This window comes from Thamnophis sirtalis, unplaced genomic scaffold (genome assembly GCF_051295495.1).
Source record: "Thamnophis sirtalis isolate CommonGarterSnake01/CBP01778 unplaced genomic scaffold, rThaSir2_p1.2 scaffold_8, whole genome shotgun sequence".
In the NCBI taxonomy this organism is placed as follows: Eukaryota; Metazoa; Chordata; class Lepidosauria; order Squamata; family Natricidae; genus Thamnophis; species Thamnophis sirtalis.
The window spans coordinates 23,076,329-23,093,474 of record NW_028261388.1 but is presented as its reverse complement, the minus strand read 5'-3'; the positions used below and the strand labels follow the sequence as shown (position 1 = coordinate 23,093,474).

Below are 17,146 nucleotides of genomic sequence, written 5' to 3'. Positions count from 1 at the left end.
GTGCTGAATAGCAAAGATTAGGGTAGGAGAAACACTCTACTATCTAAATTCATCACTAGTTAGACATTTGAGATCAATCTGGTTGAATATTAGAATTATAAGCATTAGAATTTTTCTAGGAAAGAAAAATCTCACTTATATAAAGTATATGCCATTGTTGTTTGGAGATAGATTTTTACGTGGAATCCTTGGTATTCTTTGAGCTTGGTTGTTTACTTGCACACACCTTAAATAAATACAAATACAATAGCAGAGTTGGAAGGGTCCTTGGAGGTCTTCTAGTCCAACCCCCTTCCTAAGCAGGAAACCCTATACCGTTTCAGAAAAATGGCTATCCAACATCTTCTTAAAAACTTCCAATGTTGGGGCATTTACAACTTCTGGAGGCAAGCTGTTCCACTGGTTAATTGTTCTAACTGTCAGGAAATTTCTCCTCAGTTCTAAGTAGCTTCTCCCCTTGATTAGTTTCCACCCATTGCTTCTTGTTCTACCCTCAGGTGCCTTGGAGAATAGTTTAACTCCCTCTTCTTTGTGACAACCCCAGAGATATTGGAACACTGCTATCATGTCTCCCCTAGTCCTTCTTTCTATTAAACTAGACATACCCAGTTCCTGCAATTGTTCCTCATATGTTTTAGCCTCCAGTCCCCTAATCATCTTTGTTGCTCTTCTCTGCACTCTTTCTAGAGTCTCCACATCATTTTTACATCATGATGACCAAAACTGAATGCAGTATTCCAAGTGCGGCCTTACCAAGGCCTTATAAAGTGGTATTAACACTTCACGTGATCTTGATTCTATCCCTCTGTTTATGCAGCCTAGAACTGTGTTGGCTTTTTTGGCAGCTGCTGCACACTGCTGGCTCATATTTAAATGGTTGTCCACTAGGACTCCAAGATCCCTCTCACAGTTACTACTATTGAGCAAAGTACCACCTATACTGTACCTGTGCATTTCGTTTTTCTTGCCTAAATGTAGAACCTTACTCTTATTAGCCAACTACAGTATGTAACAACATCAATCAACATCTGCAATACGATTTTCAAATTTTAAAAAAATGTTTACATAGTGCTATCTGATAGGCATTTCATCCAAATTAAAATTGGGCAAAGAAGTTATGTGGGGGGAGGGGAGAGGTTTTCTATAGGGAAAAAGTGCTCGTGTCAGTCTCAACTGGGAACAGACTTGTAATGTGAATAAAACTGTGCTGAAGGTCAGATTTTATTTATGGTGTTTCACTTCGGTATGCTTTATGGGCATATAATATTCACTGTCTATTTTATGCCAGTGTTTCTCAGTGCCAAGAACTTAAAGATTTGTGGATTAATTTATTAGTTTAAAATATCCTACGGTACCATCTGAAAAGTTGAAAAATCCTGCCTTATAGAGTGTCTAAATTGGTAAATAAATGCATAAACCCTACTTCCAAGCAACAGGCATTCTGTGTTTATGTATTTAAAGGGCAATAACTGTTTGCTATCAGTCTCGATCCTTTCCTTGCTTAGTGGAAGGAAATAAAATGAATCAGGTTGGTTTCTTGGACCAACCCACAGTTCATATTGAAGCATAATTCCAGGATATTGTCAGTAGTTAACTGCCCTTTCTTCCATCTTAAGAAGCATTTTTAAAACCACTGAAAGAAATGCCTGTATTCACACCATCTTAGATTTTGAATGTAATGTTTTGTTTTAATCTTTTGGCCTCTGTGTTATTATATTTTTAAAGTTCTCACTTTAAAGTAAAGTGCTCTTTATTTTACTTTACCTATGGAAAAATAATCTATAGGGCAATTAATTCTGACACATTAAAAAAAACTTACTACACTTTATTTAATGGCTTTCAGCATGCTGTATTATTTCAGTGAAAAAAGACTTTAAAAAAAAAGCAATCAGAAAATTAAATTCTGTCCTTTGTGCAACACTTTTTTCTCTTGACAGTGTGTTCACAGAGATCTAGCAGCCAGGAATATACTAGTCACCTATGGGAAAGTGGCCAAAATATGTGACTTTGGACTTGCCAGGGATATCATGAATGATTCAAACTATGTTGTCAGAGGAAATGTAAGTTGATGTTTATTAAAGATGTTTCCGAATGTTTTCTGTGAAAGATCTGAAAGTAAAAATGAAATTACTACTAATATTTTGCTCAGCCAAATCCAGGTTCAGAAGGGTGATAATATGGCAAATTTCTTTTCGTTGGTTTGCTGGGTAGAAATGTGGTGTGTGTGCTTTCAAGTCCATTTTTGCTGCCTAGGCAAGTCCCTGCAGTTTTTTGGGCAAGGTTTCAAAAGTAATTTGCCCTTCCCTTCTTCCTAGAGCTGAGAGAGAGTGACTGGCCCAAGGTCACCCAGCAAGCTTTCATGCCCAAGGCAGGACTAGCATTTATAGCCTGGTGCCTTAATCTCTGCACCAAACACTTACAATCACAGCACAGTTTCAGCTACAAATTGCACTTCTATATCTCCACATCTTCACTATTTACTATTGGTGAGCTCCTGAATTAGTCCCTGTGTTTTCTTAGCAGCATCTTGAGAAGTAAATGTCTATGGAGATTCTCAGTCATCCAGGTCATGGTTGTCCCAAAGGTGCTTTTTCAAGAGGCAACTGGACTTTGGTTTTTCTTTGAAGATGTTTCACTTCTCATCCAAGAAGCTTCTTCAGTTGTCTTTGTGCCTATGGTGGGACTAGAACTTATGATCTTCTTTTTTCTAGCCACTACTACACCAAACTGGCACTACAAAAATATAGATAGATAGCTGCTTGAAAATTATCTTGTAAGCGTGGAAGAAGAGCTTGTTCATAATTTCTGAGATCCTGTATCCCATAGACATCAATCAGATATCAGTGGGAGTAGATTGATGATCCCTCATTTTGTGATCAACCACCATCTTGTATTCTCTGCACATGTCATTTCATTCCCTGGAACCTGGGGAAAAAATGGAAATTTCTAATATGAAAAGCACTTCTACATCAGAAATTGTTAGGCTGCATGTGTACTGATTTATCAGCTTTACACATATGCACAAATCTATTTTATTACAGATATGCACGGCAAGAAGGCAACATTGTTGGGGTGTGGGGTTTTTTCTTTTTTAAAAAAATCAAGATTATTACGTTTAAAACCACCATGGTTTTGCTAAGGTTCCTTCGGAGAGGAGGAAATAGTGGTTGAACTGCAGTTCACCGTTGCATGATTGATGGTGAAAGATGTTGGGGAGTTGCCACTTAGAAACATCTGAGGTCTACAGATTCTCCATCTCTGCGAAATCAGCCACGTTGGTACTCAACTTTTCCAATAGTTCCATGTAGAAAATGAGACTACTATATTTATTATGAAGTCTTCATGGATCACAGGCCACTTCATTAGATTCACGGCATATAGCCCTGAGGGAGATTATTTGTGCCTGTGTGTGTGTGTGTGTGTGTGTGTGTTGCATTTGTGCTGATAAATAAATAAAGGGAGACTAGTATAGATCTATTTCAAGCTATTTAGCTCTCATCAGCTAGCCATACCCTTACTGGGAATCGAACCCGGGCTGTATTACATATCAGGCAGTTATACTAGCCACTAAGCCATAGGCTCTCTTTCTTTATCAGCTAGGCCAGGGAAATAGGTATGTATTGTGTCACAACCCCTGGTATGCCCAAATATGGAAGGAAGCATACTGCTTCCTTTCTCTGTCTATTGGCTCATGACAAGAGACCATCATGACAGAAAGCCATAATTTTTACTCTTGCCTTTGTTACATTTGTGTAACATATACATATATATATATAGGCATACACACACACACACACACACACACACACACACGTGTGTGTATATATGTATGTATGTGTGTGTGTATGTATGTATATATATGTGTGTGTGTGTGTGTGTGTGTGTGTGTGTGTGTGTGTGTGTGTGTGTGTGTGTGTTTTTATTTGTGCTGATAAATAAATAAAGGGAGACTGGTATAGATCTATTTCAAGCTATTTAGCTCTCATCAGCTAGCCACACCCTTACTGGGATTCGAACCTGTGCTGTATTGCATCTTAGGCAAACGTCTTAGCCATCAAGCCACAGGTCTCCTCCTTATCAGCTGAAGCCAGGGAAGAAGGTATATATTAGTGTCACAACCCCTGGTAAGCCCCAATTATGGGAGGAAGCTAACTGCTTCCAACATCTGTCAATCGGCTCGTAACAAGAGTCCATCACGACAGAAACCCAATATTTTTACTGTTGCCTTTGTTATATTTGTGTTTTTATTTGTGCTGATAAATAAATAAAGGGAGACTAGTATAGATCTATTTCAAGCTATTTAGCTCTCATCAGCTAGCCACACCCTTACTGGGATTCGAACCTATGCTGTATTGCATCTTAGGCAAACGTCTTAGCCATCAAGCCACAGGTCTCCTCCTTATCAGCTGAAGCCAGGGAAGAAGGTATATATTAGTGTCACAACCCCTGGTAAGCCCCAATTATGGGAGGAAGCTAACTGCTTCCAACATCTGTCAATCGGCTTGTCACAAGAGTCCATCACGACAGAAACCCAATATTTTTACTGTTGCCTTTGTTATATTTGTGTTTTTATTTGTGCTGATATATATATATATATATATATATATATATATATATATATATATATATATATATATATATATATATATATATATATATATATATATATATATATATATATATATATATATATATATATAGTGTCACAACCCCTGGTAAGCCCCAATTATGTGAGGAAGCTAACTGCTTCCATCCCATAATTGGGGTTGTGACACTAAATATATACCTTCTTCCCTGGCTTCAGCTGATAAGGAGGAGGCCTATGGCATAATGGCTAAGACGTTTGCCTAAGATGCAATTCAGCACAGGTTCAAATCCCAGTAAGGGTATGGCTAGCTGATGAGAGCTAAATAGCTTGAAATAGATCTATACTAGTCTCCATTTATTTATTTATCAGCACAAATAAAACACACACACACACACACACACACACACACACACACACACACACACACACACATATATATATATATATATATATATATATATATATATTCACTGACAAATGCGCGCTCGACAAAAGCACGCCGACAAAACCGCGAGGACAAAAGCGCAAGTTCGAAATCGTGCTGAAGAATGAGGACAGAAGCGCGCCAACAACAGCGCGCTGACAGAAAGGCAATCTTAACCTAACCCTAAAGGTAACCATAAACCTAACCCTAAACCTAACCCTAAACCTAACCCTGAACCTAATCCAGCAGAACTCTGGAACACCTTGAGCAATTTCAACCAAATTTGGCACATAGATGACTTACTATCTGGAAACAAATACTGTGGGGGTTAGACACCCCTAACATCCCTTGAGATCTGTGTTCTGTTAAGATACAGCCTATTGTGCCTTAAAATGGATTCTACCATACTGCCTTAAAATGGCTTCTACTATACAGCACAGTGTTGCCATGCTAACGGCTGCACAGTCCTCCACAAGGGGGCTATCTCTGGTATGAAGAAAAATCCAACATTAGAGAAAAGTCCGGGGAATTAGGGGAAAGTCCGGACATTTTCAACAAAATCAGGGCTTTTCCTATCTAATACAGGATTAGGATAAATAAATAAATACCCAGGCAACTCCAGGTTATCAGCTAGTTAATAATGAAATCCTAATTCAAAATCCAAAATTCCAATCTCCAAAAGCAGTCCAACGGGAATGTTATAGTGCCCATGTAACCAAGAGTATTTTTACCATCTGATAGGATGCTAACAAGAAGGATGATTGTTCCTCAGGGTTAAGCTGCTCAATAACAATGTGGTTTTACAGTTGGTCTCTCTATATGAGAACACTTTGAGGGGAAATAATCTCTCTCTTTTCTGTGCTTTTTTTTTTTTGTCCAGGCTCGTCTACCTGTCAAGTGGATGTCCCCTGAAAGTTTATTCGAAGGGATATACACAATTAAAAGTGATGTCTGGTCTTATGGAATCTTACTCTGGGAAATATTCTCTCTTGGTAGGTTCTGGAATATGTTCCCTAGAGCTCCCGTCAGAGATTTAACAGAACTATGTTTCATTCAGAGATATAAACAACCTGTAAAAATGTCTTTAGAATGTTGTTTCTTGCTAGTAGAATTCCAAAGTGCAGAAGGGGTGGCAGATACATTTTAATTCTATAAATTGCCCTATTCAGAGTCAGTATTCAGCCATTTCTGGCCGGTTCTGGCAAACTGGTAGAAATTTTGAGTAGCTGAAAGAACCAGCAAATACCAACTCTGGCTGGCTCCACCCCCATCAATTTGCTGCCTCCTGAGTCCCAGCTGATTGGCTAGTTCTTCTTTTGTTGCCCTGCACAGGAGAACGGAGCTGGAAAGCAGGTAGTGGGGTGAGGAAGGAATGGGGATTTTACAGTATCCTTCCCCCAGGAGTGGGAAGGGAATGTGGATATTGCAGTATCCTTCCCCTGGAGTGGGGAGGGAATGGGGATGTTGCAGTATCCTTCCTCTGCCATACCGACCAAGCCCCGCCCCACCCACAGAACCGGTAATAAAAAAAAATTGAATTCCACCACTGGCCCCTATTAGCAATAGCAATAGCAGTTAGACTTATATACCGCTTCATAGGGCTTTCAGCCCTCTCTAAGCAGTTTACACAGTCAGCATATTGCCCCCACAGTCTGGGTCCTCATTTCACCCACCTCGGAAGGATGGAAGGCTGAGTCAACCTTGAGCCGGTGAGATTAGAACCGCTGAACTGCAGATAACAGTCAGCTGAAGTGGCCTGCAGTACTGCACCCTAACCACTGTGTCACCTCGGTTCTCTTAGTATAGAAGGAGTGTGTGCATGTGAGTTTTTAACTTCAAGATGTGTATTCTTCTGGAATATTTTAGGAGAGACATCTTTTTAAGAAGAAAAACAAATCATTCATCCTTTTTCATCCTTTATTCAAATGTCATAAATGTTCTCCAGAAGCTCTTGACAATGTCTTTGTTAACCACTTTTGGGTTTTCCATTTCTTTTGTTTGTAATATATAATTGAATAATCATCTTTCTAAATATCTAAGTAGCATATGCCTGCTCGGTGTGGGTCCCTGTCTTGCTGTCCAGGATGCAGAATATTTGCAGGAAATGGTCAAACAGGTCAAAATGACATGCAACAGACATTAAAAAAACAAACAAAATTTAAATTGGACTGCTATGGCTACCGTTTTGACTTTTCTGACCACACCCTGTGTGAGCGTTCCAGATAGCATTCAAAATTAAATCAGACTCCAAGGCAAAGTATTGTTCAAAGTTCCAATTTATTAAGAGATCCTTGCTGGCACAATTCTGAAAAAACCCGGATCTGAAGCTCCTTAGTTTTCCCCACCCAAGTTAACGTTCATGATCTTGCCCTCACAGCCACAAGTCCATCACATGGTCCAATCTTCCACTGCCATGCTGGCAGTTCCACCCATCCAGTTCCGGTCAGGTGCAGAGGTACCAAGACAAAGGATGACCTTGGCAATCTAGAAAGGAATCTTATTTTGCCTACATAACATTCTACTCCATTCTATCCCCCCTCCCAATCCCCCTATAGAACCGCATAGTAGAATAGAAGTGTGGCAGGCCAAAGATCCGAAAAGGAACATAGATGCAGGCCTGACACCCTGCAGACATCTCTACAAGGTTATGCAAATTAAGAAAACTTCTCCAATGAAGCTTACTTCAAACATGAATTCTTTGCTTTGCTGCTTTTTTTCTTTAGGTGTCAATCCTTACCCCGGAATGCAAGTTAATGAGAAATTCTACAAGCTTATTCAAAATGGATTTAAGATGGACCGTCCATTTTATGCTACGGAAGAAATGTATGTTCTGGGTATAAAGGTTAGGGTGGGAGTATAATGTAAGAAGACATTATTTCTGTGCTTCTAACTATACTGTCATCTGTGACTTTCTTGGGCTACTTTTGGACACAATTAGACACCATTGTGCAATAGTCCTATAGGCCAAGAAAAGTCACCTTTAAAAGAGGATACAGGTGTTTGGCCTTGGTGATTTGGGGTGTTTTGTGGAAAACTATATTTTTCTGTAAGGGTACTTCTACACAAGAGTCCTGCATTGCCTCGACTCAGCTCTCTGTTCCCACAATATAGATAAGTCCTCAACTTATAACCAACTCAAAAAAGAGGTCTTATGGCCTGAATTTGAAATTCTGATAGTTGTTTCTCTGTGGTCACGTGACCAAACTTCAAGTGCTTTGCAACATGACTATATTTGCATCTGTTTGTAGCAAACAAAACATGCCATCCTACATTAGTTAAGGGACAATGTTAGTATAGCAATTATGTTAAAAAACCTGTGCCACAATATTATTTCTGAAATGACAGGGCTCCACTGGAGATTGCCACTCCGTTTAAACCATCATCCACACAAGATAAAAAATACATAGTTTGCAGAAATAGATTTAGGACATAAATATTTGCAAGATACAACTAAGACAATTCAATCAGAAAGGGAATGCTTAAGATTGTAGATACGTTTCGATCAAAAATGCATCTTCAAATATTACTCAGATCCATTTCAATCCCCATCACTATATGCAATTATTAGGTCATACTAGTCCATCCCCAGCTGGATTACAGAAGGCTCTAGGCATCATAAGCATTGTAAAATTTAAAGCATAATATTAATTTTCAATTTTCTGCTTTTTGATGCTTCGTATTTGTAAACATTTATCAATTCTATGTGTAATTGATGTTCTTCATATTCTAGGTTCTTTTAACTCTGCATAACACCACAATATCTGTGTCATATATATGTTTCCTTGGTCTTATCAGTTGGAAAATACTGGGGAAAATAGCTCTGTGTTTTTCCTCTCCCTTCTTTTATCTTGTTTTTACAGATACTTATTACTGTGCTCCTGCTGGGCTTTGGATTCCAGAAAAAGACCTTCCTTTTCGCAGCTGCTTTCCCTTCTGGCATGCCAGCTGGCTGAAGCAGAAGGAACAGTAAGTGAGCCTTACAAACAAGCCTTTTTTTCTGCTCTAGGTTTGCACCATATTTATTAGGACACATGTCAGGGGACTATGAACAATATCCTTGCTGTTGATTCTTTTTAGAAAGAGTAACCTTTTCTTGGGATGAAGGATGCTAGGAATCTAATGTTTTCCCTAGTTGTTTAAGAAGGTCTCGAGATGAATTATAATTGCCCTTCCTCCTTCCTTCCTTCCTTTCCTTCCTTCCTTCCTTCCTTCCTTCCTTCCTTCCTTCCTTCCTTCCTTCCTTCCTGTTGACATTGGGAGTTCAAGTTTTCTCTGTTCCATAGTTTGGGAGACAATACAATCTAAGCATAACCAGAGCTAAGAATATTTCACGAGAAGAGTCCTCCACTCCACTGCTCGCAACAGAATAGCTTATGCTACCAGACTTGACATTTTGGGCTTAGACAACTTAGAACTACACTGCCTTCAGTCTGACCTAAGTGTAGTACATAAAATTATCCACTACAATGTTCTACCTGTCCATGACTACTTCAACCACAACAATATACGAGCACACAATAGATACAAACTTAAGATAAATCGCAACAAACTCGATTGCAGAAAATACAAATCCCCAATCCATGGACCAGCACGGGGCCAAAGCATGCCAGAAACCAGGTCGCACAAAGAAGCAAAGCCCGATCCACGGGATGCAGGCAGCACACAAAACCACGCCCCCTCTGGTCTTCGGAAAACTTCTCTCCACAAAACTGGTCCCTGATGACCAGAAGGTTTGGGGCCACTGACCTACAAGGTCCCTTCTAACTCTTTATTCTAAAAAAAAGTTCTTCCCTATCTCTCCCAATTGTAAGAAGTGGAAAACTGTTTGACCTTATATTTCACTCCCCTCATCCTTACTCCTGAAGGGTGGTGGTTCAGTGGCTAATACACTGAGCTTGTCGATTGGCAGTTCGGCAGTTCGAATCCCTAGCACCAGATAATGGAGTGAGCTCCCGTTATTAGTCCCAGCTCTGCCAACCTAGCAGTTCAAAAGGACATAAAAATGCAAGTAGAAAAATAGGGACCACTTTGGTGGGAAGGTAACAGACTTCCGTGCGCCTTCGGCATTTAGACATGCTGGCCACATCACCATGGAGACATCTTTGGGCAGCTCTTCAGCTTTGAAATGGAGATGAGTACTGCCCCCTAGAGTCTGGAATGACTAGCACATATGTGCGAGGGGAACCTTTATGTTTACCTTATCCTTAAGCCCTGAAAGAGGTCAGCTCCTAAACCTGACAAGCCTCCAAATGCATCAAGGAATTACTAGTTAACTATTTAATTCCATGGCAACATATTATCTATATTTGCACCAGAAAAGGCTGCACTGGGGGGGGGGGGGGGACTGTCCAGCAGGTGAGAATAAAGATGAGGGACCAAAAGAGAAATCGGGCATTGCTTTACAGAAATCTTCTGCCCCAACACATGGGTGAGGGTTTTTTTAGGTGCCCTGAGACTTCTTCACACTGTTCTTAAAATTTGCCCACACCTCAGCAAGAGAATGCAAAATACTGAAAAGATCTGTATAATGTTGTTCCATTAGTAATGATGGTGTTGATTGTGCTGTTTATGTTCACATCCTATAATTTAGGCATGTCGGACAGATCGTACTGATACGTCTAAGCGCGTTTCCAGTTCCAAATGCAACCCGCCTGTGAGGAGAGAAGCAGAGCTCGCTATTCCTCTGCTGAATGAAGATATTGCAAGGGGAAAATAAAGCAGACTTTTTTTATTCTTCTTGGAATTGGAATTGGAATTGATTTTATTTGTAGGCCGCCCTTTTCCCTGAGGGGACTCAGGGCGGCTCACAGAAACCAGGGAGAGGGGAATACAATACAATACAGTACTAAGACGACAACACGTAATAAAATAATACGCAACATGCATACAACATTCGGGCGGGGTAATGGTCCTTATCCCCAGGCCTGACGGGCGAGCCAGTTCTTCAAGGCTGTGCGGAAGGCCTGGACGGTGGTGAGGGTACGGATCTCTACGGGGAGTTCGTTCCAAAGGGTCGGGGCCGCTACTGAGAAGGCCCTCCTCCTTGTGGTTGCCAGCCGACATTGGCTGGCCGATGGGATGCGGAGGAGGCCCAACCTATGAGATCTTATAGGCCGTAGGGAGGTAATTGGCAGAAGGCGGTCTCTCAAGTATCCAGATCCACTGCCATGTAGGGCTTTATGGGTGGTCAATAGCACCTTGAAGCGCATCCGGAGATCGACAGGTAGCCAGCGCAGCTCGCGGAGGATAGGTGTAATGCGGGTAGCCAGCGCAGGTAGCCAGCGCAGCTCGCGGAGGATAGGTGTAATGCGGGTGAATCGGGGTGCACCTGCGATCACTCGCGCGGCTGCGTTCTGTACTAGCTGAAGTCGCCGGATGTTAGTTTCTTTACAAACTAAGCCATATAAGCTGAAGGAAATCAAAAGGGATCTGACTTTGCCTTCCTTAAAGGTTCTAATTTGCTGCTATTGCCACTGAATCAGTTCTATCCACTTTGCTTCTCAGCTGATCTCCTTCAATTTCATTAGCTAGGTGGAAGATCTCTTTTATACCAGCCTCATTTTATAACCTGGTTGACCCTCAGGTTGTTGCTGAATTTCTTTCAAAATTATATGCATCTCTAAAGTCAAGGTCTGCATTCCAGATATTTTATTTCAAGCAGGTGCAAACAATATATTTTGTAATTGAAGTTCCCAAATGTGAATGTATTATAGCCTGAGATTAATTCACACAGTTCAGCTAACTGTACTTATATTATATCCTCACTAAATATATAACCAAAGGGTTCTATCAGCTATCAGAAAGACAAGCATATAGATATGGATATTTATGGATAGAGTGACTTGGGTAGATTATTCCTGACTGTCCCTAAAATCATGGGCTGTTTTATGCTACAGTATTTCACAGCGACATTAAATGTAAGTAAAAGGTTTTATTGGGCATGAAGTGGGACGTTTTCTATATTGTTACTGAGATTGATAAAATCCAGAAAAACAATATTGGGGGCAGACATTCAAGAATGTTTCAAATGAAATTGGAACAGGAGCATCCAAATTTGGGGAGCTAATTTTTTTTCAGAATTTTAACTTCAAGCACTATTACAAAATACAGCAGCTGCTATACATTAGATGTGGCCCATCACAAAACACACTTTTTTTTTCTAGAAATGTAACTCAGAAAGCCCAGAAACCTAATTACAAATTATACAAATTGTGAAAAATGGGGCCTTGTTTTTTGGCATGCCAGCAGCAAATCAAGGGAACAGCCAGGCTGATAGAGGATTTGTGGAAACCTAGGTTCAGAGCATTGAAATAACTTTATAAAAAATATAACTACTTGGCCACATTAATAAAAAGCAGGGGGAAATATCCCTCAGAAGCAGTAAGAAAAGCTCTGGGAATGCTGCATACAGAACAAAGAAAGGGATGATGTACAATGTAATGCGCACACACACACACACACACACACACACACTGCTTCTCTAAATAAAAGGCTGGGCAGGAGAACATCAGAAAAGACTTGTTGAGTTTGGGAGCATAGTAGGAAAGAAAGAGAATCAAAAATGCCATTGTCCAGTCCACTATAAACTCCAATGAACTGGATCCAGAACTAGAACTGTAAACTTAAGAGACGTTAGCTGCTTTATAATTCACAATTAACATGTGACATTAGTTGATAGGTAAGTCAATCTCTGCATTCACCCTATACGAGTATTCTGGTGTTATTCTAAAGTACGTAAATATCTAGTGAGCCAGCAACAGATGATCAGGGACATTCTGGACAAACAAGAAACAACCATTGAACAATTCACAGCCCTGGGGGGAATAATCAAATACTAAAATATTTGCTGACTACAAAAATCAATTTGTTCCCCGCGATTATCTTCAGCATTAAGGACTATATTAAATGATTGTTTGAATATTCAGTATAACTTGAAAGCAGTTTACGCTTATACTTGATAATGAATGTGTTGCAATATTTGACAGCAATGTGCAACTGAATTACTGTAGTACTGAATTATCTCTTAGAGTTGGCATGCAGTTGATTTCAATGTGTGCTTTTATATACCTTTTATATCTGCCAAAATCAAAAGATGCTATCAGCCTCAAATGGCTTTATGGCAATGTCAATTCCAGGTTTCAGTCTTCACCTTTAAAAATGGTTTGGGGATTAAGGCAATTTTTTTTAAAGTTTACTTTCATTACAATAAACATTGGGTCTGGAACATAAATCAAAGAATATGAGTCTTCTTTTTGATGAGAGAATGGCAAGTTACTGTTGAAATCTCTGGCATATCTACAGAACAGGAAACTGATTGTATGTATGCATTCCAGCTTCAGTGTAATAGCAATAGCAACCGCACTTAGACTTACCGTATATACCTCTTCATAGTACTTTGCAACCCTCTCTAAGCGGTTTACAGAGTCAGCATATTGCTGCCAACAATCTGGGTCCTCATTTTATTCACTTTGGAAGGATGGAAGACTGAGTCAATGAGAATCAAACTGCTGAACTGCTGGCAATCAGCAGTCAGCAGAATTAGGCTGCAATACTCCATTCTAACCTCTGCGCCACCACGGCTCGTAAGTCATAACTAAATTAAATGTGTGGCTCTCTTCTGATGCTACTGTTGTGTCTATAGAATGCAAATGTTCATGAAGTGCTAATTATATGAGCAGGATACAGAAATTACTCTGTGGATTCTAAATGAAAACTTGCTATATTGCCTCCATAATATCTATTTGTAATTGTTGTATTGCCTATTTGTAATTAATTTGTGATCTTTGGCTAAATATGTTCATTATGATCAAATAACTTAGTTCTAGATCCTTCATTGTGTGAAATTGTTTTAAACAAAGTTTCCACAGTTATGTTAAATAAGTTCGGATCTATTCTTTCTTTATTTTGAGCAGAAATTGTCATTTTATTCTAATTACCTATTCTTTTTTTTTTTACAGTTTTACACAAATATTGCTGCTGCTTTAGGCTGATTTTACCTGATTAATTATTATTTACTTATATATGCTTTTTATATTTTCAATTGTACACAGTTTTCAGAAAAGTGCTGCCTAGTTTTTTTAACAAGCTAATATGTTTTTATAGACTTTTTGAAATCTAGGATGAAAAAAATAAATAAATTGAAAATAAAGGTGATTTTTATTGTGGCTTATGTGTCACATTTTTTGAAAAAAACAATTGGGGGAATAATGAAAAACCTCGATGACCATAGGAAAATTATGATACGTACATGCATGCTAGACCCAAATATTTCATTAAAAAGAAAAATCATCCCTGGACTAACAATGGACTGTTTCAGATTATTTCCACGAGGTGGTTCCTGCTGAAGCATGCAGTAGCTGATCAAATTTTGACATCAGATCTTGTGAATCCAAAATGGAGAGAGGTTCTCAAGATGTTCCCAGACTTGGGATTCACTTACCTTCCCTACTGGTTCGCAAATGTGGACGCACGCGCCTCATCTGCGCATGCGCACTGTCTTCTGTGCATGCGCAGTGGTTGCGCATTACATTGGGGCTGGTGGGTGGAGCCTCCAGCAACCACCGTTACCGGTTCACCCGAACCAGAGAGAACCAGCTGAATACTACCTCTGCACCGGACCCAGATTCACAAGTGTGCTACAAAAATCAGTTAATCCCACATTTTTAGTTGGTCATTATTTTTTATTCTATAACTTTGTTCAGAAATGTTCCAAATGACTGGTCATAAGCTTGGTGGGATGCTTGCAAGGTTCATTTCGACTACTCACTATTGCTTTACTGTGTAGCACTCCATTACATATGCAACCTGCACCTGTCATTTAACTAACAAGCACATTGAATAATGAAAAGCAGGGGTCCCCAACCCCGGCCCATGGACTGGCATCCATCCTTGGCATGCCAGAAACTGGGTTATGCCAACAAGCATAACCGCTCAGAGGTGCCCAATCCGCCTCTGAAAGAAATACTCCTTTAAATTGGAAGCATTAAATGCAAACTGATGTTGCTCCCTAATGGTCTGGAAATGAGACACGGGCAACATGATATAGGCCTGTGATGATGAACCTATGGCACGTGTGCCAGAGATGACATGCAGCGCCCTCTCTGTGGGCATATGAGCCGTCAGCTCTGCCGTGCATGAGCACACACCTCCCACTGGCTAGCTGGTCTTCGGGGCTCTGCCGTGCATGCGTGGGGCAGAGGGGCGGGGTGCATGCAGTGGTGTGCATAGATATGCGCAGGGGTGCACGTGGGAGGCATGCATGTGCAGGTCAGGGCGTGCATGTGCGGAGGAACATGGGTTCAGGGCACATGCAGGGATCTGTGCGTATATTGCATTTTGGGGGTTCGAGCACACATACATATTCGCACACACTTTGGGCACTTGGTACATAAAAAGTTAGCCATCACTGATATAGGCCATCCTTTAGAAATACTTAGCATGGTATCTTAGTGAGAACTGAAAATAAGTCTGGTACTGTATTAAGCACATTCTATCCAGCCTGCAAAACTTCAGAAAACCACTAGATGGCAAGAAAGTGACACAAAAAAGCTCCTTTTTATTGCTATCTAACAGCCCTCTACTGTGTATTTCTACTGCTCACATATGATGTGATTTAAATGTCTTCCTAAAAATAAAGCATTTTAAAAAGAAGGGTTTGTATTCCTTCTGCCTTAAATTCTCTGAAAGCTTCCTCCATTTCTATTTGTTGGTGGTTAACAACAAGGTATGGAGCACTGCATTTCTCAGTTGTTACTTTGACTTAACATTTATGCCTAAGCAGATCTTAGAACTCAGGCAGTAATCATCTATGGCACAGATTTTGCAGCTAGTATGAAAAGCATTTTCATGAAAAGACATGTCCTTCCAAAGGGTGTGGCCAATGATGCAATTATAGTTAAGATGAGACATAATATTGAATTTTCATTCCTTTTTTGTCAGGATCTTGGATGTCTAAATGGAGCAAAATATACTTTTTAAGATTTCAGAAACTTAATGCAACTGTTTTGATTCTTATTCCAGTGATACAAAAAGGGGCTTTATAACCAAAATCAGTATTTACTTTAGAGATAAAACATAATAATGGAATTGTGAATTGTATTTCTATCTTGTCATTGACCATAATACGTAATTTGTCATTGTGGTTGTGGTTATATACCAAAGAAGCAATGACTCCCTCAACCTTTATCTTAGTAGCTGTCTGTACAATCCCAGCTCTTCCTAATACTTCTTATGTAGTAGATTCATACAGCAGGAGACTTGAACTAAATTCATTAATTTTCTTCAGTGCTTGATTGCCATTAGGGGAAAGAGCCTGTTTCACTTGTTTTTACACATTCAAACACAAGATGGTGATAGAAGATCATTTTTGACAAACGGAGTTTCGGTTTTTGATTTATTTATTTTTAAGGCTGTGGTTATCAGAAGTTTGGGAGAAAAATCAATATTTTGTATATACCTTTCTATTCCAAAAAGAGTTGTAAAGAGTTAGTTGATTTAAAGGTGGTGGATTTAAAGCATAATAACCCTCACTGGTTTCAAAATTGAAAAAAATATGCATAGGATAGGATACGAATATAATATAATATAATATAATATAATATAATATAGTATAGTATAGTATAGTATAGTATAGCATAGCATAGCATAGCATAGCATAGCATAGCATAGCATAGCATAGCATAGCATAGCATTGCAATGCAATGCAATGCAATGCAATATAATATAATATATACAATATAATATATAATATATAATATAATATATACAATATAATATATAATATAATAATATATAATATAATATATGATAAAATATGATATGATATGATTAGATGATAGATGATAGATGATAGATGATAGATGATAGATGATAGATGATAGATGATAGATGATAGATGATAGATGATAGATGATAGATGATAGATGATAGATGATAGATGATAGATGATAGATGATAGATGATAGATGATAGATGATAGATGATAGATGATAGATGATATAATAATATTTATTTAGCACATTTCTACACTGCCCATCTCACTTAAGTGATTCTGGAGGTACACAATAAAAATAAGTCATAGTGCAAAAGAATAAATAAGAACAAAGTTAAAATAAAGGTGGTGTTTGCGGTATCAA

The 17,146-nt window shown here is 39.2% G+C and overlaps 1 protein-coding gene across 2 annotated transcripts in view; it reads left to right on the top strand.

The window, feature by feature from the left end:
- FLT3 (fms related receptor tyrosine kinase 3) overlaps window positions 1–10,734 on the top strand; it is a 71,067-nt gene extending 60,333 nt beyond the window's left edge. For both annotated transcript variants that reach the window (XM_087721245.1, XM_087721244.1), the window contains exons 20-24: window positions 1,938–2,060; window positions 5,893–6,004; window positions 7,736–7,835; window positions 8,873–8,978; window positions 10,603–10,734. In XM_087721245.1, the coding sequence (XP_087577371.1) occupies window positions 1,938–2,060; window positions 5,893–6,004; window positions 7,736–7,835; window positions 8,873–8,978; window positions 10,603–10,728 (567 nt within the window). In that variant the 3' untranslated portion in view covers window positions 10,729–10,734. The remainder of the gene's footprint in view (window positions 1–1,937; window positions 2,061–5,892; window positions 6,005–7,735; window positions 7,836–8,872; window positions 8,979–10,602) is intronic.
- The last annotated feature ends 6,412 nt before the right edge of the window (window positions 10,735–17,146 follow it).